Source organism: Salvelinus fontinalis, chromosome 3 (assembly GCF_029448725.1).
Source record: "Salvelinus fontinalis isolate EN_2023a chromosome 3, ASM2944872v1, whole genome shotgun sequence".
In the NCBI taxonomy this organism is placed as follows: domain Eukaryota; kingdom Metazoa; phylum Chordata; class Actinopteri; order Salmoniformes; family Salmonidae; genus Salvelinus; species Salvelinus fontinalis.
The window spans coordinates 7,949,161-7,973,678 of record NC_074667.1 but is presented as its reverse complement, the minus strand read 5'-3'; the positions used below and the strand labels follow the sequence as shown (position 1 = coordinate 7,973,678).

Here is a 24,518-nt window from a genome sequence, read left to right as displayed (position 1 = left end):
TCCGCAGCGATCACATGTTTCAGAATGAAAATGCACGGCCCCATGTCGCAAGGTTCTGTACTCAATTCCTGGAAGCTGAAAATAACCCAGTTACCCATTGAGCATGTTTGGGATGCTCTGGATCGACCTATACGGCAGCGTATTCCTGTTCCTGCCAATATCCAGTAACTTTGCACGGCCATTAGAGGATTGGGACAACATTCCACAGGCCACAATCAACTCTATGAGAAGGTGATGTTGTGCTTCATGAGGCAAATGGTGGTCACACCAGATACTGACTATTTTTCTGATCCACGCCCATAGCTTAAAAAAAAAAAAAAAGCTATATGTAACCAACAACATTTGTTTTCCCAGTCATGTGAAATCCATTGATTTGGGCCTAATTAATTAATTTTAATTGATTAATATCCTTATTTTGAACTGTAACGCAGTAAAATCTTTGAAATTGTTTCATGTTACGCTTATATTTTTGTTCAGTATGGAAAATTGGCCTGTTGGAAACTACAACTCCCTACTACATCACACAGTTCAGACTTGATGTGATTAATCTCTACAAACTGCACATCGAGTTTAGAAAAAAAATCACAACAAAATGGAATTCAAGTCATTGAACTGTTTAATTCTTTTTTTTAATAATCGAAATTTGGGTTAATCGCTTAGCACTACTATATAGTGCACTATTTTAGTGCTTTATATGTGTATACATTCTGCGGTGCTTTCCCATCAAGTCTAATGACAGATAGTTTTAAAGTGTTAATATAGTTTGATGACACTGACATGAATAGCTCTATGTTAATTAGACGGATGTAATGGATGTATTATAGATATTGAACACTGAGTGTACAAAATATTAGGAACACCTGCTCCTTCCATGACATGGACTGACCAGGTGAAAGCTATGGTCCCTTACTGATGTCACTTGTTAAATCCACTTCAATCAGTTTAGATGAAGGGGAGGAGACAGGTTAAAGAAGGATTTCTAAGCCTTGAGACAATTGAGATATGGGTTGTGAATGTGTGCCATTCAGAGAGTGAAGGGGCAAGACAAAAGATTGCGGTGTCTTTGAACGGGGTATGGTTGTAGGTGCCAGGTGCAGCGGTTTGTCAAGAACTGCATTGCTGCTGGGTTTTTCATACAACAGTTTCCTGTGTGTATCAAGAATGGTCCACCACCCAAAGGACATCCAGCCAACTTGACACAACTGTGTGGAAGCATTGGAGTCAATATGGGCCAGCATCCCTGTGGAACGCTTCCAACACCTTGTAGAGTCCATGTGCAACGCAATATTAGGAAGGTGTTCTTAATGTTTTGTGCGCTCAGTGTATTTTATATGGAATATACAGGTAACTGCCAAAATATTGGAAACGCTTGAGTAAATGAGGGATACAAAGTATATTAAAAACAGGTGCTTCCACACAGGTTTGGTTCCTGACTTAAGACATTTACAAATGTATAAAAATGCTGGGCAGGCCATTATTTTGGTTACCATGGCTATGCCTCCATAGGATGACAATGCCCCCTTCAGCAGGGCACGAGTGTTCACTGAACGGTTTGATGAGCATGAAAACGATGTATGATGCCATGGCATTCTCTGTCACCAGATCTCAACCCAGTTTAACACTTATGGGAGATTCTTGAGCGGTGCCTGAGACAGCGTTTTCCACCACCATCAACAAAACACCAAATGAATTTTCTTGCGGAAGAATCGTGTTGCATCCGTATATATAAATAGAACACTGCTTTATTCCTATGGTCGCATTCTTCCAACAGAGTTCCAGATACTTGTAGAATCTATGCCAAGGTGCATTGACGCTGTTCTGACTCATGGTGGCCCAACGCCATTAAGACACTACGTTGGGATTTCCTTTATTTTGACAGTTACCAGTATGTTAATATTACTGACAAACCTATGGTGTTGTGTAGGATACCTGGGAGACTGAATGACAGACGTACCCCACTGGGAGAGCTCAACTGGATCTTCACTGCTATCACTGACACTATCGCCTGGAACGTGCTGCCCAGAGGTACACACACACACACACACACACGAGTTTGGGAGCATATATGCATGCGCACACACTCATACCCCTGTGGCTGCCCAGACAAGTAGAAAGTCACTCGCACACAAACACTCATGTGAGAGGAGAACAGTGGTAATGGGCTGATAAACCCCAGAAACCATACGGTACTGCCAGTCATTAATCAGCCTCCATCACAGTGAATCTCCTTCATGAAGGCACGGCACACCTAATCCACCTCACCACACACCTCACTCTCACAAACTACGCTCACACAGACATACTCGCACACAAAAGCACGTGAACACGCACACTCGAATCACACCACAATCAAAACACTTATGCACAGACAGACTCACTCCCTCTCACACATACACACACACACACACACACACACACACACACACACACCAATTATTATCATTAGTTGGGGATAAACACTGGAGAAACCTGGCCCAATTAAACTAAATGAGATAATGCATGAATTAATAATACGAGTTGAAAATGTCACTACCGCCCCCTGCCTTGATCTATCTGGCGCTGCTACTCCACTCTGCCTGTCTGTCCACATTCAATACACACACACAATACATACATACACACCTACAGTGCATTCAATGCACAATACATACACACCTACAGTGCATTCAATGCACAATACATGCACACCTACAGGGCATTCGGAAAGCATTGATCCCTTGACTTTTCCACATTTTGTTATGTTACAGCCTTATTCTAAAATGGATTAAATTATTTTCTCATCAATCTACACAATATACCCCATAATGACAAAATGAAAACAGGTATTTAGAAATTGTTGCTAGTGTATTAAAAATAAACATACCTTATTTACTTAAGTGACTCTCATATGAGTCTTGAAATTGAGCCCAGGTGCATCCTGTTTCCATTGATCATCCTTGATATTTCTACAACTTGATTGGATTCCACCTGTAGTAAATTCAATTGATTAGACATGATTTGGAAAGGCACACACCTGTCTATATAATGTCCCACATATGATAGTGCATGTCAGAGCAAAACCAAGCCATGAGTTCGAAGGAATTGTCCGTGGAGGTCCGAGACAAGATTGTGTCGATGCACAGATCTGGGGAAGGGTACCAGAAAATGTCTGCAGCATTGAAGGTCCCCCAAGAACAGCGTGGCCTCCACCATTCTTACATGGAAGTAGTTTGGAACCACCAAGACTCTTCCTAGAGCTTGCCGCACAGGAAAACTGCGTAATCGGCGGAGAAGGGCCTATGTCAGGGAGGTGACCAAGAACTCGATGGTCACTCTGACAGAGCTCCTGAGTTCCTCTGTGGAGATGGGAGAACCTTCCAGAAAGACAACTATCTCTGCAGCACTCCACCAATCAGGCCTTTATGGTAGAGTGGCCAGACGGAAGCCACTCCTCAGTAAAAGGCACATGGCAGCCTGCTTGCAGTTTGCCAAAAGGCACCTAAAGGACTCTGACCATGAGAACCAAGATTGGACTCTTTGGCCTGAATGCCAAGCGTCACGTCTGGAGGAAACCTGGCACCATCATGCTGATGACCCTGTGGCAGGGTCTTGGAGACTAGTCAGGGTTGAGGGAAAGATGAATGTAGAAAAGTATAGCGAGATACTAGATGAAAACCTGCTCAAGAGCGCTCAGGACCTCAGACTGGGGTGAAAGTTCACCTTCCAACAGGACAATGACCCTAAGCAAACAGCCAAGACAACGCAGGAGTGGCTTTGGGACAAGTCTCTGAATGTCCTTGAGCGGCCCAGCCAGAGCCCGGACTTGAACCCGATCGAACATCTCTGGAGAGACCTGAAAATAGCTGTGCAGCAACTTTCCCCATCCAACCTGACAGAGCTTGAGAGGATCTGCAGAGAAGAATGGGAGAAACTCCCCAAATACAGTTGTGCCAAGCTTGTAGCATTTTACTGAAGAAGACTCGAGACTGTAATCGCTGCCAAAAATGATTCAACAAAGTACTGAGTAAAGGGTCTGAATACTTATGTAAATATTTAAGTTATATTTGTAATAAATTCGCTAAATTATAAAACCTTTTTTTGCTCTGTTATTGTGGGTAGATTGAGGGAGAAAAAAATATTGAATCCATTTTAGAATAAGGCTGTAATGTAACAGTGGAAAAAGTCAAGGGGTCTGAATACTTTCCGAATGCACTGTACATCTCTCTTTTTCTCCCCTTCTTTCTCTCTCTTTCTTTGATGCTGTCTTATTTTCCATCGACCATGCTCCCTTGCCCCCTATCACTTTCTTTCTTTCCATTCCTTCATGTCCATTCTTCCTTTTTTCTCTCCTTTTACTCATCCTCCCTCTCTCTAGATCTGTTCCAGAAGCTCTTTCGTCAGGACCTGTTGGTGGCCAGTTTATTCCGCAACTTCCTGTTAGCAGAGAGGATAATGAGGTCATACAACTGCACCCCTGTCAGCAGTCCGCGCCTGCCACCTACATACATGCACGCCATGTGGTAAGACAGACACACACACACACACACACACTCTCTCTGTTGGCCTTTTCTATTAAATCGTATCGGTCTGTCCATTCATTAAATTATTGTTGAAAACTGTCTGCAAAATCCTTTTGTGTGTTTTTCCACCATCAGTTGCTAAAAGCTTTAGTTGGGGGAGAGTGTTTTTGCTGAAAGCCTCTTGAGTGAGCGATCGCCTGTTTTCCTCTCTTATTGCCTCCATTATCTCTTCTTGAGAAGACATTAAATAGCACTGAATAATCTGGGGTGCACTTTCCCTTTGTTACAACACCCCATCACAGCTCTAAAGAGATGCTTGGACCAGCAAGAAAGGAAGCACAGAGCGAGAGAGAGAATGTGGAGGGAGGAGAAGGGGGAGGTCAAAGGACAACAAGGGGTGGTAAGAAAGAGTGGAGGAGAGAGACTGATAGGAAGTGTTGAGGTAGCTAGATGGCAGTAAATAAGGAAGGAAGAGAGTGGAGGAGAGAGACTGATAGGAAATGTTGAGGTAGCTAGATGGCAGTAAAGAAGGACGAGAGACTAATAGAATGTGTAGGAGAATACGTAAGTGTGGAGGTGGAGAGAAATAGTGAGGGTTTGGGGAAATATTTTGATTGATGATGGTGGCCATACACAATCAGCAAGTGTTATTAAAATGCTCTTGTTGTCTTTATTAGTGGGCCATTATTAGGATATAAATTGGCTGGGGACAGGTGTGCATGAGTGTGATGGGGGTGTATGGCGCTATGGCTGCACGAAGCTCTGCTGCAGGTAGAAGCTATAGCAGTGTCAGCAACTAGATACAAATTCCCTCATACACACTTAAAGTTCCCAAGGTCCCGACCTGACATTTTGATTTCCATGTAAAATAGCCTTTTGAATGACTACAATATCACCCATAATATTTGTTTTGGATATAAATCTGCGAAAAAGTACTTTTTATCTCAAAGTTTGAAAAGACAGGCTTTGTGGGCGGGGAGTTTATTATTCATGAGCTCACCGTGACTGACAGCTCTTTGAAACGCTGGATGCGGTAAAGTCATCTCAAGCAACATTGAAGTTGCATCAATGATGTCAATGTTTTATACATATCTTCTTTGTCATCGCTCTTGTGATGCGGTTCACAGTAGCAATGACAGATGTGTTGACTTGACAACTGCGTCAGAGTTCTGAACGACGGCTCGGGGATTCGAACCAGTGACCTTTGGGTTACTGGCCCAGCGCTCTTAACCGCTAGGCTACCTGCGGCCATCACACACCCCTCACTCCTATCAAATCCCAATCACGTTTCATGTCACTTTTCACTCACTTCCCAAACTGATACTAACAGCAAGAGTGACATGTTTTCTGTTGTTGTCGCCAAACAAATGTTTGTCTGCTTGTTTCGACTGATTCCAGATGTTTCATATATTTGATATATTCATGCACTGGGATTACAGATATTTATACCTGATATGAATATTGAGTGCACACTGTGTTGTGTGAAGGATATTATTATTTGTATTCTACATAGATTATAACTAGCATCTAGGATCCTTTGACTAGGGAAATATCTTTCTCCATAGAGAATTGTATTCTAGTCATTTATCTTGGATTCCTCTATTACCTGGATGGAATAGGCAAAGGCAGTGTTCTTAGTTGCGTTCAATGACTGGAACAAATCTGTAACGCTGCGTATTGTTGCATTCGTCAACCAAATGCTCAATTCCTGCATGCACTTTCTAACCAGAGGAGAAACCACTTAGCTGCAGACCCCAAGTGCTGCCTCAGAGCAAATAGGGAGGAAGAGGAGTTGGTGAAGAGGGGGGGGGGGGGGGGGTTGGTGTGAGAGTGCAGCAGTAAAGGGAGTTTGATGTGTGTTATGTAACAGTGTGAATTCAACATGATGGCCAGGTAGAACAAAGTTTGGGATGGATCAAAGCCTCAATGCTGCCCTCTCTAGGACTGTCTGTGTGTGTGTGTGTTGGACATTTGGGTTGTTGATGCCTAGTGTGTGTGTGTGCATCGTTCCTCTACAGGCAGGCATGGGACCTGGCTGTGGACATCTGTCTCTCTCAGCTGCCCACCATCATTGAGGAGGGCACCGCCTTCAGGGTGAGTGTGTGTTTTTTCCATTTATCAGTGCTGGTTCCTCTAACTTTGGGACTTAGTCATGACGTGTGTGTGTCTGTCTGTCTGTCAGGGGTCTCAAACTCATTTTGCCTGGTGTCCAAATTCTGCCTTCACCAAGGTCCTGCGGGGCCACACTGCCGAAGGCTTTTTCCCCTTCATTTCAATAGCCCTCAGGCGCTAAGATATATCGCCCTGTATGCTGTGGATACAATTTCTGTGTGTTTGACACCTCACTGAGAAATAACCCCACTAGCTGACGGATGGATGTCTGTCACTTCAGTGTCTGACGCTTTCAGTTCTTTCACTTTCATTGTATTTACCCTGGTTACTTTGACCCTGGCACTTCTATGAGTTAAAATACCATTTTATTTCCACTGATACATCACTAACACCCACGTGTCACTGAGTCAATAGCAGTGATAGTAGCTGTGGTCAGTGTATCACTCCATCCTGTTAAACCCGTCTGGGGCTACTTGTCCAGTCAGTGCAACTCAATCATTCATTATAAGATATTTTCATCACACGCACTTGAAAGTTTCCCACTGTGATAGTCAGTGCTAACGCATCATCTTTGGGGTCAGTTTGGGTGGTATGAATGGTGTAGTACAATACATGCTGCCCTGCCATATACCGCCATCCTCTGTGCTTTTCTACAAAAATATAGAGATTGAGATGGTCATTGATGATGCATTGTTGCAGCTCCCTGTAGAAATCGGTCTGTCCAGACGAGCTACAAAAGTTTAGCATCCCGTTATGGTGTAATAATCCACCGCGATTGTAATATTGAATTCCCAATCTCTCTGGAGGAAAACCCTGGGTCAGGCAGGGAGAGAGAAAAGGCGATTGTGACAACATCAGATTATTACCAGGGGTTGTGTAAGGGCTCCTTAAGCAGTCTACTGTCATCTTCTGAACTCTCCATCTCTCTTTTCCGCACTCTATCTATGCCATCTTTACTTGAACTCCCTCAATTTATTTCCCACTCTCCCTGGAACTCTTACTCCGGGGGTGTCAGACATACGGCCCATGGCCCAGTGCAGCCCTAAATTAGTTTGCCACCCCTGTCTTTTTCCCTCTTTCACTTGTCTCTCTCTTCCTCCGTCTCTACTCGCAAAACGTAGAGGTGAAATTAATTTCAGACACCATATCAAGCAGAGAGCAATGCACTGCCATTGCAAAAGTTTGTATGCAAAAAGTTGAATGAATCTCTACAGAGTGTGACTCCCTACCTCCGAGTCATATCAGTTCTCCACCTGGCCTGTTGAGGTGTGCCTCTTCTCTACCACTTCTGAGAGAACATCCCTCTTACCTCTCTCTCTCCATTCTCTTCCCTCTCTTCCTTCACCCCCGCATGCTTAATGGCACTATAATTGACCCACCTGGGTCCTCTACAAATGTTCCCCCCTCTCTCCGTCTGCCTTTTGAGAGATAAGAGACTCGTTCACCCTCTCTGTCTCGCTCTTCAGAGTTTCGAGAAACCCTCTGTCTTAGTTTGTTTGTGTGTGTGTGCGCGAGTGTTCGTTCCTCGTGTTTGAGTGTGTGAGAGAGCATCGCGGTGGTGCTTTGATTATTCACAAATTCACTTCCTCAACCAGTGGTAATATTTCCCTCTGCTCTCGGCAGCGGGAGAGTCTCTGTTGTAATTCCCTCTGCTATATTAATGGGACGAAGATGATGAAACTGGTCACGGCGCAGTTAATAGCGGCAGACACATCGTCATGACAGCCCTGCTCTATGTGGGGCTGAAGGGAAGCAGGGAAGAGAGGGGTGGTACATAATGAAGTGACACATGTTCTCACACACTACTGCAGCTGGTAGTCAAGGCTACAATAGAATCTTCCTTATGTAAGGGTGTTATGTAATAGACAGATCGGTGTAAGATTTGGCTCTGTTCAGTTGGGGGGGGGGGGGGTGAGACAGAGGTGTGCTGCATTCGTTTCATGTTTACTGTGTGCTACAGATTGTGTTAAGATTAGTGTCTGCGTGTTGCGTTGTAGACATCGACGTGCTGAGTTGCCGTGCACATGCTTATATAACTTACACACACAACCTAAATAAACAAACATTGTTACAAAGCTCGTTCTACAATGAGATGTATGGTATTGTGTGTACAGTTCATTATCGATGCATTAAGCCTAATTTGTGTGCGTTAGAGAATGGTGTTCTAGATCAAACTATTAAATGGATAATGCTATTGTTGAGTTGTGTGTTTGAGAGGTCACAGCTGTGTTTGTATGCCGGTCAAGATGCACTGCGTGACCAAAAGTATGTGGACACTTGCTCGTCGAACATCTCATTTCAAAATCATGGGCATCAATATGAAGTTGGTCTCCCCTTTGCAGCTATAACAGCGTCCACTCTTCTGGGAAGGTTTTCCACTAGATGTGGGAACGTTGCTGTGGGCACTTGCTTCCATTCAGCCACAAGAGTATTAGTTAGGTTGGGCAATTAGGCCTTGCTCGCAGTCGCAGTTCCAATTCATCCCAAAGGTGTTTGATGGGGTTGAAGTCAGGGCTCTGTGCAGGCCATTCAAGTTCTTCCACACCAATCTCGACAAATCATTTCTGTATGGACCTTGCTTTGTGCACAGGGGCATTGTCATGCTGAAACAGGAAAGGGTCTTCCCCAAACTGTTGCCACAAAGTTGGACGCACCGAATAGTCTAGAATGTCATTGAATGCTGCAGCGTTAAGATTTCCCTTCGCTGGAATTAATTAATTAAGGGGCCTCGCCCGAACCATGAAATACAGCCCCAGACCATTATTCCTCCTCCACTAAACTTTACCGTTGACACTATGCATCAGGGGAGGTCAAATTCTCTCGGTATTCGCCAAAACCAGATATGTCCGTTGGCGTGCCAGATGGTGAAGCGTAATTCATCACTCCAGAGAACATGTTTCCACTGCTCCAGAGTCCATTGGCGGCGAGCTTTACACCAGTCCAGCCGACGCTTGGCATTGCGCATGGTGATCTTTGGCTTGTGTGCGGCTGATCGGCCATGGAAACCCATTTCCTGAAGCTGCCGACGAACAGTTCTTGTGCTGACGTTGCTTCCAGAGTCCGTTTGGAACTCGGTAGTGAGTGTTGCAACCAGGGACAGCTTGTGTGGCCTACCACTTTGCGGCTGAGCTGTTGCGCCTAGACTTTTCCACTTCACAGTAACAGCACTTACACTTCATAGGATGCCAGCTCTAGCAGGGCAGAAATTCGACGAACTGACTTGTTGGAAAGGTGGCATCCTATGATGGTGCCACATTGAAAGTCACTGAGCTCTTCAGTAAGTCCATTCTACTGCCACTGTTTATCTTTGGAGATTGCATGGCTGTGTGCTCGATTTTATATACCTATCAGTAATGGGTGTGGCTGAAATAGCCGAATCCACTCATTTGAAGGGGTGTTCACATACTTTTGTATATATAGTGTATGTACTCTGTGATTGAGCTCAGAATGTACTGTATGTATTTAGATGTATATTCATCATAGCTGTATTAAAACGATTGTATTTGTTTCATCCCAATAGCACAGTCCGTTCTTTGCAGAGCAGCTGACAGCGTTCCAGGTGTGGCTCACCATGGGAGTGGAGAACAGGAACCCCCCCGAACAGCTCCCCATCGTATTGCAGGTGCACAAACGTATACATACACACACACGCACGCACGCACGCACGCACGCACGCACGCACGCACGCACGCACGCACGCACGCACGCACGCACGCACGCACGCACGCACGCACGCACGCACGCACGCACGCACGCACGCACGCACGCACGCACGCACGCACACACACACACACACACACACACACACACACACACACACACACACACACACACACACACACACACACACACAGTTAAAGCTTTAGCCATTCAAAATGATTGTTCTCCCAATTACTGATTGGCTATAAGAAAAAATAACTTGCCCTATGGATATGAAGAACAAACAGCATAAACCTGTCCCACAATGCCATGAATTCCACAGAACATAAACCTGTGACCATACACTTCAGTCATCCTCCTATTTCCTTTCACTGAGCCAGTTGCTAAGAGACAAACAAGCCTGTTGACATTTTGAGATGATAAAGCTACTCTCTTCTTCTGTACGATATGCCCAGAGAGTGAAAACAACCTCTCACGAGGGACTGATGTGGCAGGCGTTGCCAGGGACCTTCGTTCAGTGCAGGCCAACTGGTGTGCCCCTGCATGCTGTGACCACCACTGTAGTGGACAGTCCTCCATGCTGATGCTTTGTAACGTGCCACACATTTTTCAATGGACTCCTCCTCTTCATCAGACTCAGAAGAACTCAACAAGAGGGCAGCTTTCTTCTTTGGTGGCTCTGACTGTGTTGCTTCACCAGGTTGCTGTGCATGCCTCTCTTCCTTCAGCAAGCTGCTGACCAAAGCCCACACCTCACCCCTCTCATGTCTGGGAAGGCACTTCAGGTCCTTAAACCTCGGTTTAGTGCTGTGGCCATGTGAGGTTGGTGTTTTCCTTGCGATTCTCCAGGTCTGTTGTGAATGTCAGCTTGAATCTTACCACGTAGGCAGGGTCATCATCGGAGCTCTCCATCACCCAGAGGAAATGGCACAAGACAGGCTACACCACTGAGCAAGAAATGTACTTCTCTCCTACCAGACAGTCAGTCTTGTACCTGCAGTGGAAGATAACACAATCACTTCAGTCAATTATGAGAGACTTGTTATACACAGACATATTCCCTAATTCACACAGACACATACTCTCTATCACACTTTCTCTCACTCTCACTCTCACTCACACACACACAATTCACTCACACACACACAATTCACTCTCTCACACACACACACACACAGATTACCTGCAGGGCTCCAGCAGTGCCTCCAGCTTCTGCAGTTTCTCCAGTTCAGCTGTGCCAGAGCATCTCACAGTGGTTGTTGGTTTCTATGGACACGCTTCACCATTTCCAGAGTGGAATTCCATCTTGTGCGAGTGACTCCTTTTGCCCATTTGCGACTTGCGGTTGTCCTAGCTCCGCAGCATTTGGTGGGCTGTGTTTAATAGGAAACAACGCTTTGGAGCTGCAACTTCATCGTTGACGGTGGGAGTGGTTTTGCCGAATGGAATCATGGGAGTTTGAGCCTTTGAACAACAGAAAAGTATTGTCATAAGCTGACTAAATGTCATTGTAGATTTGAGTGTCCATTTCAAGTTTTTCTAGATGTTATGAGACACAGATAACCAGAGCAACATACAGCAGGAAGTTCCAATATGATCAGAAAACTACAGACGGTCATATAGAAAGCTGAATATGATTTCATGAAATGTATTAGTCATCTCAGGGATCCTACTTGAAAACATCACAGAGAAGTCAATAGACATGAAGTCATAAAATGACACTAAACTGTGTAGGACATCACTAAATACTTCATAATAGGGGTGTAATGGTACACGTATGGGTTTTCAAACTGTTCGATATGGGAACCTTGGTTCCGTCCGCACTGTGAACCTGAATGGATACATAAAAATAAAATATTTTTTTGAACTACACCTCTTCGTAAACTTAAATTTAAGTAAATTTGAGCTGGCTAAACATTTAGGCTATTCCGTTAAAACAACTAGAGGCTATGCCCACATTTCCCACACGTTTCAATGCCCACACGTTTCCCACATGCCCACACGTTTCAATCTGTTTGGGAACATTTAGTTTCCCCCAGTAATTACCCTATATGTATTAAGCCACCGCTGCTAAATCGTGGCCACTGCCAAAAAACAAAACAATTATAATAACATTCCAAATGTTTAAAGTGGCGTGGCGGAGTTACCCTTTAAATGTCAAGCAGTTGCATGCTCTCTGTAAGCCTGGCTCAGTTAAATCATGGCCTGCTCTCTAACTGCACAAATACTGCATTTATCTGCCTCGCTAGCTCCTCCAGGCACTCCCCCTCTTTTGCTCTCTCTCTCTCTGGTTCTCGCTGCTCTTTCTCGCCTTCCCTCACTCTCTCTCTCTAACCCCTTTAAAGTCAGGCTGTGTTTTCTTTAAAGTGGCACTTCACAGCAGCAGTAGCCCCATGTGTTGTTGTGCTGGCCTAGCCCCTATGCTGTACGGCTCGGTGCTGTACTCAGCGTGATCATTTCCCCCTGACTCAGCAGAGCTGTGAGCTGCAGCTTTCCCTCACACGTCCACTGGGGAAAGAAAGGCAAATTAAAAAAACAGGAGACTGTCTGGGAGAACCATCGGGGAGGGATAGTGTGGACGGGGTTTCTTTTTTTGATGGGTGGGGGCGGAGCGGGTGTGATTTGTTTGGGTGTGCGCATGTAGAGCGTTGTACACCTGCGTAAGCTCTTACACCCACGTAAGAACGGACCATCTTACGTTGATCTCTAATTTATAAAGCTGTGACATTGCGTTCTCCGAGATATAGCGGGTGATTATGTGTGATCTATTGAAGAGGAGCTTTGGGAAAATGAGTAATAGAGGGGAGGGGTCAGAAAGAGAGAACGCCTCTTTATTACGACAGTCTAGTGAATCAGTGGGTGGCTGCAGATTGAACATCTGTACTGGTTGACTCACACCCTGATGACTTGTAACACGTGTTACTGATGATCACCCACACGCTATGAGAGAGTAAAATGCTCTTTTGTTTTCCTGTCATTTGAGCTGGTCTTGGTCTGTTCGCTTTAGTCGTGTGTGTGTATGTATGTGTGTGTGTGTGTGTGTGTGTGCGTGTGCCCACTGATTCTGATTTGTCACTGTCACTTGTCTCAGCAGTTGGGACAAGATTGATGAGCGACTTTGCTATTCTCTGTGTGTCATTAGTGGCTGTTTTTATAATCCCATCGTTCAGAAGTATACTTTTTCATCCCTCCGCTTCCAACCGCTCTTCAATCGCTGAATATTCCTCCTCTTGTATAACAGTCAGACCACAAATTCCCAGGCTCTCCTTTCTCACACGTTCCCCTGAAGGGTTGAGGGGTAGCCCTGGCACGGTCTAACCCCGGTCTCCTCCTGCGTTCGCTCACAGCTGCTGGGTTGAGGTCACACTGCTCTAATAATACACAAAACTATGCTAGAAATAGCAGTGTGTATGAGTTGATCGGGGGGGTGGGCCGTGTGGAATCCGCTCCCCCCCCTGTGCGCGCATGTCCTCACGCCCACGGCACACGGTCGCATGGGGACACGCCAACGTCCGGACTTGGTGGTGCCAAAAACACGCACAATCTGTTAACATTACACCCCACCCACATGCACACAAATGCAATGTCATATACTGCAGTGGAGGCTGGTGGGAGGAGCAATAGGAGGATGGCCTCATTGTAATGGCTGGAATGGAATCAATGGAACGGAGTCAAGCGGTTTCTAGATGTTTGATACCGTTCCATTGATTCCATTACAGCCATTATAATGAGCCCATCCTCTTATAGCTCCTCCCACCAGCCTCCACTGACGGGAACACACCAATACACATGTATTCATATTCACCTCATTACAGACAGACCTCTTATGCTAATATGATATGTACACCTGAAGCAGCCAAAACTCTCTCTCTCACTCACACACACACACACACACACACACACACACACACACACACACACACACACACACACACACACACACACACACACACACACACACACACACACACACACACACACACACACACACACACACACACACACACACACACACACATACATACATACGGAGAGAGAGACAAACAACTGCCAGTGCCAGCATATTGGTGAGTGGTGTGAGCCACCTGTTCCACCTCTCCCGCTTTCCATTTGCTCACGATGCCACTAAACACGTTGAACACGCCACGGTATTGACCTCTGCCCCCTCCCTGGTCTCTTTCAGGTCCTCTTGAGTCAGGTTCACAGGCTGAGAGCGCTGGACCTGCTTGGCCGCTTCCTGGACCTGGGGCCCTGGGCTGTCAGTCTGGTGAGAAACTATGCAGCATTCTTGTCTACCAATACACAAACACATAGCCAAAATACAAGTTTAGCTAGCACAGATAGATGATTATTGTAGATATACAAGCTCTCATCTACTGTCAGGTCTGAAAAAATCTATATCATCTACTAGACACTAAAAATAAGATAACTCATGTAAAATATACTGTGTCTTTAAAATGTATATAGTACTGTATGTATAAGCTGGAAGTAGAAGCCTAAGTGTTGTCGTCCATTAGTTTACTCCAATTAGGGAAGGTATATTTGGTATATTTATTTTAAAATAAATAGAGACAGATTTAGGGTCTTTTCATTATTATAGAGGTGTTGCTAGAAAGACACAATAGTTAAAGCCAGTTCTGATTTCTTTGGGTAGGAACTTTAAAGTGAATAATATCTCTTGTATGTGTTCAGGCCCTCTCAGTAGGGATCTTCCCCTACGTGTTGAAGCTGCTACAGAGCTCTGCGCGGGAGCTCCGACCCCTGCTGGTCTTCATCTGGGCTAAGATCCTGGCTGTGGACAGCGTGAGTAGTAACACACACACATACACACTAGCATATACAGTTGAAGTCGGAAGTTTACATACACTTAGGTTAGAGTCATTAAAACTCGTTTTTCAACCACTCCACAAATTTCTTGTTAACTTCATATGGCTGCAATCCCGCTAACGGGATCGATATGACAACAGCCAGTGAAAGTGCAGGGCGCCAAATTCAAAAAGCAGAAATCTCATAATTAAAATTCCTCAGACATACATGTGTCTTATATAATTTTAAAGGTAATCTTGTTGTTAATCCCACCAAAGTGCCCGATTTAAAATATGCTTTTCAGCGAAAGCATTACAAACGATTATGTTAGGTCACACCAAACCACAATAAGCACAGCCATTTTTCCAGCGAAAGATAGCAGTCACAAAAAGCAGAAATAGAGATAAAATGAATCACTAACCTTTGATGATCTTCATCAGATGACACTCATAGGACTTCATGTTACACAATACATGCATGTTTTGTTTGATAAAGTTCATATTTATATAAAAATAATCAGAGTTTACATTGGCGTGTTACATTCACTAGTTCCAACAACATCCAGTGATAGTGTATAGCCACATCATTTCAACAGAAATACTCATCATAAATGTAGATGATAATACAAGTTATACACATGGAATTATAGAAATACCTCTCCTTAATGCAACCGCTGTGTCAGATTTTTAAAAAACTTTACGGAAAAAGCAAACCATGCAATAATCTGAGACGGCGCTCAGAACGTTAGTAAAATTAGCCGCCATGTTGGAGTCAACAGAAACCAGAAAATACATGGTAAATGTTTCCTTAGCTTTGATGATATTCATCAGAATGCATTCCCAGGAATCCCAGGTCCACAATAAATGCTTGATTTGTTCGATAATGTCCGTTATTTATGTCCAATTAGCTACTTTGGTTAGCGCGTTTGGTAAACAATTCCAAAGTCACAAAGCGCGTCCACTATAACGTGACGAAATGTCCAAAAGTTCCATAACAGTCAGTAGAAACATGTCAAACGATGTATTGAATCAATCTTAAGAATGTTGTTAACATACATCTTGAATAACGTTCCAACCGGAGAATTACATTGACATCAGTTGAGAGATGGAACGGAGCTGCATATCACGTGAACGTGCGTGGTCAAAGCATGGTCAGCTCGTGGCAGTGGTGAATCATTCCTGTCTCCTTCGGCCCCCCTTCACATTAGAGTCATCAGACAAAGTTCTATTGACTGTTGACATCTAGTGGAAAAACTCATCCATATCTCGCTGTAATTTCAATGAGAGCTTGGTTGAGAATCTGCCACCCTCAGAAAAAATTCAAACAGGAAGTGGAACTTCTCAGGTTTTTGCCTGACATATGAGTTCTGTTATACTTACAGACATAATTCAAACAGTTTTAGAAACTTCAGAGTGTTTTCTATCCAATACTAATAATAATATGCAACTATGACTGAGGAGCAGGCTGTTTACTCTGGGCACCTCTGTGCACCTTTCATCCAAGCTACTCAATACTGCCACTTAGCCATAAAGTTAAACTATAGTTTTGGCAAGTCGGTTAGGACATTTACTTTGTGCATGACACAAGTCATTTTTCCAATAGTTATTTACAGACAGATTGTTTCACAATTCCGGTGGGTCAGAAGTTTACATACACTAAGTTGACTGTGCCTTTTAAACAGCTTGGGAAATTCCAGAGAATGTCATGGCTTTAGAAGCTTCTGATAAGCTAATTGATATAATTTGAGTCAATTGGAGGTGTACCTGTGGAGGTATTTCAAGGCCTACCTTCAAACTCAGTGCCTCTTTGCTTGACATCATTGGAAAATTTAAAGAAATCAGCCAAGACCTCAAGTCTGGTTCATCTCTGGGGTCAATTTCCAAACGCCTGAAGGTACCGCGTTCATCTGTACAAACAAATAGTACGCAAGTATAAATACCATGGGACCACGCAGCCGTCATACCGCTCAGGAAGGAGAAGCGTTCTGTCTCCTAGAGATGAACGTACTTTGGTGTGAAAAGTGCAGATCAATCCCAGAACAACAGCAAAGGACTTTGTGAAGATGCTGGAGGAAATGGTTACAAAAGTATCTACATCCACTGTAAAACGAACGAGTCCTATATCGACATAACCTGAAAGGCCGCTCAGCAAGGAAGAAACCACTGCTCCAAAACCGCCATAAAAAAGCCAGACTACGGTTTGCAACTGCACATGGGGACAAAGATCGTACTTTTTGGAGAAATGTCATCTGGTCTGATGAAACAAATAGAACAGTTTGGCCATAATAACCATCGTTATGTTTGGAGGAAAAAAGGGGAGGTTTGCAAGCCGAAGAACACCATCCCAACCGTGAAGCACAAGGGTGGCAGCATCATGTTGTGGGGGTGCTTTGCTGCAGGAGGGACTGGTGCGCTTCACAAGATAGATGGCATCATGAGGAAAGAAAATTATGTGGATATTTTGAAGCAACATCTCAAGACATCAGTCAGGAAGTTAAAGCTTGGTCGCAAATGGGTCTTCCAAATGGACAATGACCCCAAGCACCCTTCCAAATTTGTGGCAAAATGGCTTAAGGACAACAAATTCAAGGTATTGGAGTGGCCATCACAAAGCTCTGACCTCAATCCTATAGAAAATGTGTGGGCAGAACTGAAAAAGCGTGTGCGAGCAAGGAGGCCTACAAACCTGACTCAGTTACACCAGCTCTGTCAGGAGGAATGGGCCAAAATTCACCCAACTTATTGTGGGTAGCTTTTGGAATGCTACCCAAAACATTTGACCCAAGTTAAACAATTTAAAGGCAATGCTACCAAATACTAAGTGAGTGTATGTAAACTTCTGACCCACTGGCAATGTGATGAAAGAAATAAAAGCTGTCATAAACAATTCACTCTACTATTATCCTGACATTTCACATTCTTAAAATAAAGTGGTGATCCTAACTGACCTAAGACCTGCTAGGATTAAATGTCAGGAATTGTGGAAAACTGAGTTTAAATGTATTTGGCTAAGGTGTATGTAAACTTCCGACTTCAACTGTATCTACACGTGCATACCACACACACTCACTTTACACAATTACAATAACCAAACCATACCAGACTCCTACCATCATATCAAGCTACATTTTAATTATTGCACTTTAATTTTAAACCAATTTCACTCTCCCTACAGAATAGTTGATATGTGTCTATATAGGGACAGTCAAGTCGTATCTGTCACATGGATCAGCTTTGTGTAGCTGTACAGAGACATGATTGCCATGAAGTCAATAACAGTCCCAGATAAAAGCAGAAAATGAACCCATTCAGTCAGTTAATGTCAGTTGATCAGTTTAACGTTAGTTGACGTTAATGTAGAGTAATCATCATCAGGAGATTGAGTTGTGAGAGGCGGCTGCCTACATACAGGCTTGAAATCGTTGGCCACTTTAATGCCACTTTAATAATGTTTACATATCTTGCATTACTCATCTATGTATATACTGTATTCTATTCTACTGTGTCTTGGTCTATGCCTCTCTATTGCTTGTCCAAAAATGTATATATTCTTAATTCCATTCTTTTACTTAGATGTGTGTGTATTAGGTGGTAGTCGTGAAATTGTTGGATATTACATGTTAGATATTGCTTCACTGTCGGAACTAGAAGCACAAGCATTTCGCTACACTCGCATTAACATCTGCTAACCATGCGTGTGTAACCAATAAGATTTGATTTGTGCTACTTATTTTACTGATTCCTCAACCAACGGAAGTATTTAGCTAGATATTGGATATCAATATTGGGTAATGTTCATAGAGGCCATGCCATAAGTACGTAATAGCCATGTTTATACTATACACACACTCGCTTCGTAGGTTATCTGTAACACAAAGAACATTGTCCTTTTGGCACATTTTACCTGTTGAATCAAATGGTCGCCCTAAAACTCACTTACACAAAGCATATTGCCTTTTTTCTTACATGGTAGAACTTACCGTATAACCCTAATGTAGTAGGACAGTCTGTAGTATTCTAGTGATTCTTTAGCATCCAGACACCCGAGTAGTCATCACGGTGTTAGTCAATGGTTAAGAATAATCAAAAGACTTTGAGATGAAAGGACAGGAAGAGAAGTCTTTTTTTCCCCTCTGTCAGATTAGTAGTGTGACTCATGTATTCAGTTGCGTTATTCAATAATGTCTAGGCTTTGTCTTTAACCTTGGTTATAAATATTATGTTGAGTAGTTACATATTTGTCACGCTGCAACATATGACACTTCCTCAAGGAGCACAATAAAGTAATCTACCTAAATAGAATGAATGTATTATTTAGGCTGAGTTGATTCTACTGTAAGGATGGCAGGAGACTGTTGTCAGTGAAGTGTCTGAGTCGTGTTTTGTTCATCACTCGTGTAATAACAGCAGATTAATGACAAAATGACTAGACTGACGTACTGGATTGTTTCTCTCTCTCTAGTCGTGTCAGGCAGACCTGGTAAAGGACAACGGACACAAGTACTTCCTGTCTGTCCTGGCCGACCCCTACATGCCTGTGAGTATCACCCAATCAGAGCATGAGAAAACCGAAAGCGCCACAAGGCACCTGTGGGTGCGACACAGATGTTACCCTTAACCATAGATCTAGAATCAGATTGCCCTTACCGCCGATCATAACCTTTTCCATTATAGCTGAGAATATATCTGACCCTGTATCAGTGGTTAGTGGTGACTTCTACCTACTCAAACATGTTGTGTGCTGTGATCCATAGCTCCCAGTAATGAATGAGGTGTTGGTGAACTGAGTTGATACATGGCAGTTGACTGTGTTTCTTGTGTTTTCTCTTTCAGGCTGAGCACCGCACCATGGCTGTCTTTATCCTGGCTGTGATTGTCAACAGCTACACCACAGGCCAGGTGTGTGTGTGTCTTGTGAGAGAAAGGGGACACAGGAGAGATTTTAGGAGAGAATGTGGTAAATTATTCGATGAAGAAATCACTTTAAAGGTGACGCTATTATAAAGCAAGCCCCACATTGATTAAAACCCTTCAACAGACACACTTCTTAATTCTCCCCAACTCTCAGTAGATAATCAGTCATATTTTCAACATTTACTCCCATTCTGCTCTCTCTCTCTCTCTCTCCTGACAACACTTTATCATGGCGACTGTCACCGTATACTCCTCTATTCCCAGAAAACGCTGCAGACCTCTTCACGTGGTTTTTGGTGTTTATTGAGTCTATCATAGATCCACATAGCCTTACAAACCCCCCTCTCTTTCTGTCGGTCCCTGTGTCTCGGTCCCTGTGTCTCGGTCCCGGTCCCTGTCTCTCTCACTTTTGCTCTCTCTCTGTGTCTGTCGTTCTCGCACCCAGCGCTCTCCTGTCGCTTGCGCACCTCTCGGTCACTCTCGCCTGCGCGCTCTCTGTCGGTCACTCTCGCCTGACCTCTCGGTCACTCTCGCCTGCACGCTCTCTGTCCTCTGTCGGCGCGCTCTCGCCTGCGCGCTCTCTGTAGGTCGGTCTCTCTCGCTCTCTCTGTCTTTCTATCTATTAATCTTGCTCTTCATATCTTTTGCACACTCCTCTCTCTCTCTCCCCCTCCCTCCTCTCTCTCTGTTTACTTAATGTTCTCCATCTCCCATTGGCTCTGTGTTAATAATAGATGAGCTCCAACATTACAGAGACGTGCCGCTCGTTCAAAGTTCTCGCCGCCTTGTATTTCTACCTCTCTGCCTTCCTTTCAACAAGCACTTCATCATTCCTTCCATTTGTTGGATTGGTTGGAACATGTGGCCTAAACTTCAGGGGTTAGGAGTGATGGTACTCCTACTGGTAGGGTTCAGCTCCGGTGTGATCACGTTACAACTTGTACACTGAATCCCTGTACTACTCTAGTTGTCTGATGGAGGATGGTTTGATACTGCCACAAGGCAGAGAGTCTGCCAAAATAGTTATAGGCTTTCAAATGGTGGCTTTTCATAGCCACAGGAACCAATACAACCCCACATAAAAGGTGACGAACTCTTAACAGGCAAGCATTGGACGTTGACCCTTCAGGTACACAGTGGAAGGTATAGGTTAGTTCCCTGTTGGGTTTGCCCATAGACTTCCAGATGGGAAGCTCAGCCTAAAGCCAAGTCATAAAGGCCTTGGACGTGCGTGTGTGAATTACTGACATGGCCCCTCTAACACTCTTTCTCTCCTCCCTGCCTGCCATCCAACTCCTTTCTCCTCCTCCTCAATCCCCCCCCTCCCCCCAGGAGGCTTGTCTGCAGGGGAACCTGATAGCCATCTGCCTGGAGCAGCTCTCTGACCCTCATCCCCTGCTCCGTCAGTGGGTGGCCATCTGCCTGGGACGCATCTGGCAGAACTTTGACTCGGCCCGCTGGTGTGGTGTCAGGGACAGTGCCCACGAAAAGCTCTACAGCCTGCTGTCCGACCCCATACCTGAGGTGAGAGGGAAGGAATACACACCTTTGGGACATACACACCTTTGGGACGTACACACAAACACACCTTTGGGACGTACACACAAACACACCTTTGGGACGTACACACAAACACACCTTTGGGACGTACACACAAACACACCTTTGGGACGTACACACATACACACCTTTGGGACGTACACACACAAACACCTTTGGGACGTACACACACACACCTTTCAGATGTACACACACACCTTTGGGACATACACTCGGTGGCTGTGTGTGTGTCACACCTAGCAGATTGAGGGTTCAGTGGCTCCTTTAGGATTTTGAGGACCTGAGGGACAGTGAAGTCAGTTTGCGCTGTATTTCGCCCACCTCACATGGGTGACATGCAGGGCACACACACACACACTGGGACAGGGAACATCTGTTGCCAGCAGCCTAGCAGGGCAACCTCTCTCTAGAGGCCAGGCAGCAGCTGTGGCTGAGTGGTGAGACCAGGGTCCACATCCACTCTGGTGTAGACATACATACACACACACACACACACACACACACACACACACACACACACACACACACACACACACACACACACACACATTGATCTCACACAACCTTATGTACACACTCACAATGCCTGAAGAGAATTGGGTATTTGAGCACACACAAACCACAATAAAAAAATGTATATTTATTACTCGACTAGTTTGATCAGCTCCCTCCTTCAGGGCCCAGATTCACAAAACCTTAAGAAGAAATTTCTTCTTAACTGCCATTTTGTCCTTAACTAGACTTAAGAAAAAAGTTAAGCAAAGTTGCTATTCCTCAAAGGTTCTTGGAAATGTTCTTGCGCTATTTCTTATGTTTCTCCTTAAGCAAGAAGTTAAGAAGAAATTATATTCTTGAACATAAAGTTATTGGAGATGTTGTTAATTCCAAGATAGCCAAACCCTTGTCTTAAACTCAGGGCAGTGAGAGAAGAAACTCATGAACGCAATTGAACATGTTTTATTCACAGAAACTTAATCTGAAAGTTTCTGTATTGATTATTTAAACCCAAGGTTAGAACAGTAATCTCAGTAGAAAATATAATAACATTATTGCCATTGCTAGCTAGATAGCTAGCGAAAATGGTTGCCTAGCAACAATCATCTGAAGAAGATTTGTTAGAAGATATTTGAGAAGCTAGTAAGAATATCATAAAATCTTAAGATGTTGAGGAATTGCACTTATGAACTTGTTTTTTTCTTAAGAAGCTTAAGTTTTTGCGTAAGAAGTGTTTGGTGAATCTGGGCCCAGTTCCTCTCTTTAAAATGAAGGTGTGTTTGTGTCGAGTACTCCATATAATGCAGACAGAGAGTGAGAGAGATGGATAGAGTGAGATAGAGACTGGAGAGAACAGAAAGAGGCAGACTGAGGAATGTAGATCAATGACTACGGTGAGAGTTTTTAATTAATTTTCAGCTGAGGCCTGTTGGGGGGATTTCTCAAGAGGAGATGCATATTTACTCTCTGCAATATACACACACACTGGGCCAGGTTTGAGTTAGTTTTGCATATGACAGGCACTGCCCTGAGAGATACTTTGAGAATAAACAATAGATAATGTGGACCTGTACTTCCTTTGTGGCTTCTTGGGGCGATTATTGATAACAATTTAGAAATAGGAGTTATTGTTATTTAGCGTACACAGTCAATTAGTGTGATGGGCGGTATTGCGTGACCAATGGTAAATGATTATTTTGACACCATTGATCTTCTCAGTAAATATGGCTGCATTAGAAATGAGAGGATTAAGGAGTGGGTATTAGTATTGATTCCCCTTTTTAAAAAGCAGCACCAAAGCAATCTAACCAATGACTGACCAATGACTTGGTCTGAATCCAACCAGGAAGTGATTAGGGAGTGAGTTCTCTTGGTACCAAACTATCCCCGGTCTCCTCAGGTGCGCTGTGCGGCGGTGTTTGCCCTGGGGACGTTTGTGGGGAACTCAGCCGAGCGGACGGACCACTCTACGACCATCGACCACAACGTGGCCATGATGCTGGCACAGCTCATCAACGACGGCAGCCCTGTGGTCCGCAAGGTGGGCCCGTACACACACTTCTCACCTCACTATTTCCAATGTTCTTGCTGAGGTCGTTGACTGATTTTTTCCCGTGGGCGATGGACTGTGTTAGGTCTTTTGCTGTGGTTGACTAGGTTTTGACCGTGTGTGTGTTGGGTTCTGGTTGACTGTGTGGTGTCGGTGTGTTCTTCAGGAGCTGGTGGTGGCGCTGAGTCACCTGGTGGTTCAGTACGAGAGTAACTTCTGCACCGTGGCCCTGCAGTTCATGGAGGAGGAGAAGAACTACACTGTACCCTCACCTGCCAACACCTTAGGTATACACACACACACACACACACACACACACCACATACACACACTTCCAACCTCTGTTATAATCATTACAATAGGAAGTCATTGATGTGTATTGTTCTAAAGCACACTGGTCCACTCAGACTTGTCCCAGAGACTAACTACTGTACATGTGAAATGGGGTTTAGGGATCTGGGGGAGTTTGAATGAAATATGCAGCATGTTTTGATAGAGCACATCAATATTTAAAATGACCTTTATTACCTATTCTCATATTGACTGTAGTGTCGCTACTGTATTCCATTTAGTGCCAAATGAATGGTTTAATTGACCTTCCCCTGTGTACAGAGCCCTGTAACCTGACTCCAGTGCGCGACAGCCCAGCCATCCCGCGGCTGCGTTCAGTCAACTCCTACACCAACATCAGAGCTGCCACCACCGCACGCAACCTCAACAAGAGCCTGCAGAACCTCAACCTCAACGAAGAGGGTAGGAGAGAGAGACGGAGAGGATGACATTGAGGCGGGCGAGAGAGAGATCTGAAAAAAGAGACGTGGAAAGGATATGGAGAGATAAATGTGGTTATATACTGTGAAGGAGGGCGATGGAGAGAAAGAAAGCGACTGAAGGGTAGAGACTTTTCTCTTCCCTCTGACTGCC

The 24,518-nt window shown here is 44.3% G+C and overlaps 1 protein-coding gene across 7 annotated transcripts in view; it reads left to right on the top strand.

Annotated features, from left to right (window-relative positions):
- LOC129837819 (regulatory-associated protein of mTOR-like) overlaps nucleotides 1–24,518 on the top strand; it is a 180,472-nt gene that overhangs the window by 112,434 nt on the left and 43,520 nt on the right. For all 7 annotated transcript variants that reach the window (XM_055904315.1, XM_055904299.1, XM_055904293.1 and 4 more), the window contains exons 9-20: nucleotides 1,925–2,025; nucleotides 4,355–4,499; nucleotides 6,518–6,593; nucleotides 10,132–10,233; nucleotides 14,455–14,538; nucleotides 14,964–15,074; nucleotides 19,539–19,613; nucleotides 19,910–19,975; nucleotides 21,323–21,514; nucleotides 23,445–23,585; nucleotides 23,761–23,881; nucleotides 24,207–24,347. In XM_055904315.1, coding sequence (XP_055760290.1) covers nucleotides 1,925–2,025; nucleotides 4,355–4,499; nucleotides 6,518–6,593; nucleotides 10,132–10,233; nucleotides 14,455–14,538; nucleotides 14,964–15,074; nucleotides 19,539–19,613; nucleotides 19,910–19,975; nucleotides 21,323–21,514; nucleotides 23,445–23,585; nucleotides 23,761–23,881; nucleotides 24,207–24,347 — 1,355 coding nt within the window. The remainder of the gene's footprint in view (nucleotides 1–1,924; nucleotides 2,026–4,354; nucleotides 4,500–6,517; nucleotides 6,594–10,131; nucleotides 10,234–14,454; nucleotides 14,539–14,963; nucleotides 15,075–19,538; nucleotides 19,614–19,909; nucleotides 19,976–21,322; nucleotides 21,515–23,444; nucleotides 23,586–23,760; nucleotides 23,882–24,206; nucleotides 24,348–24,518) is intronic.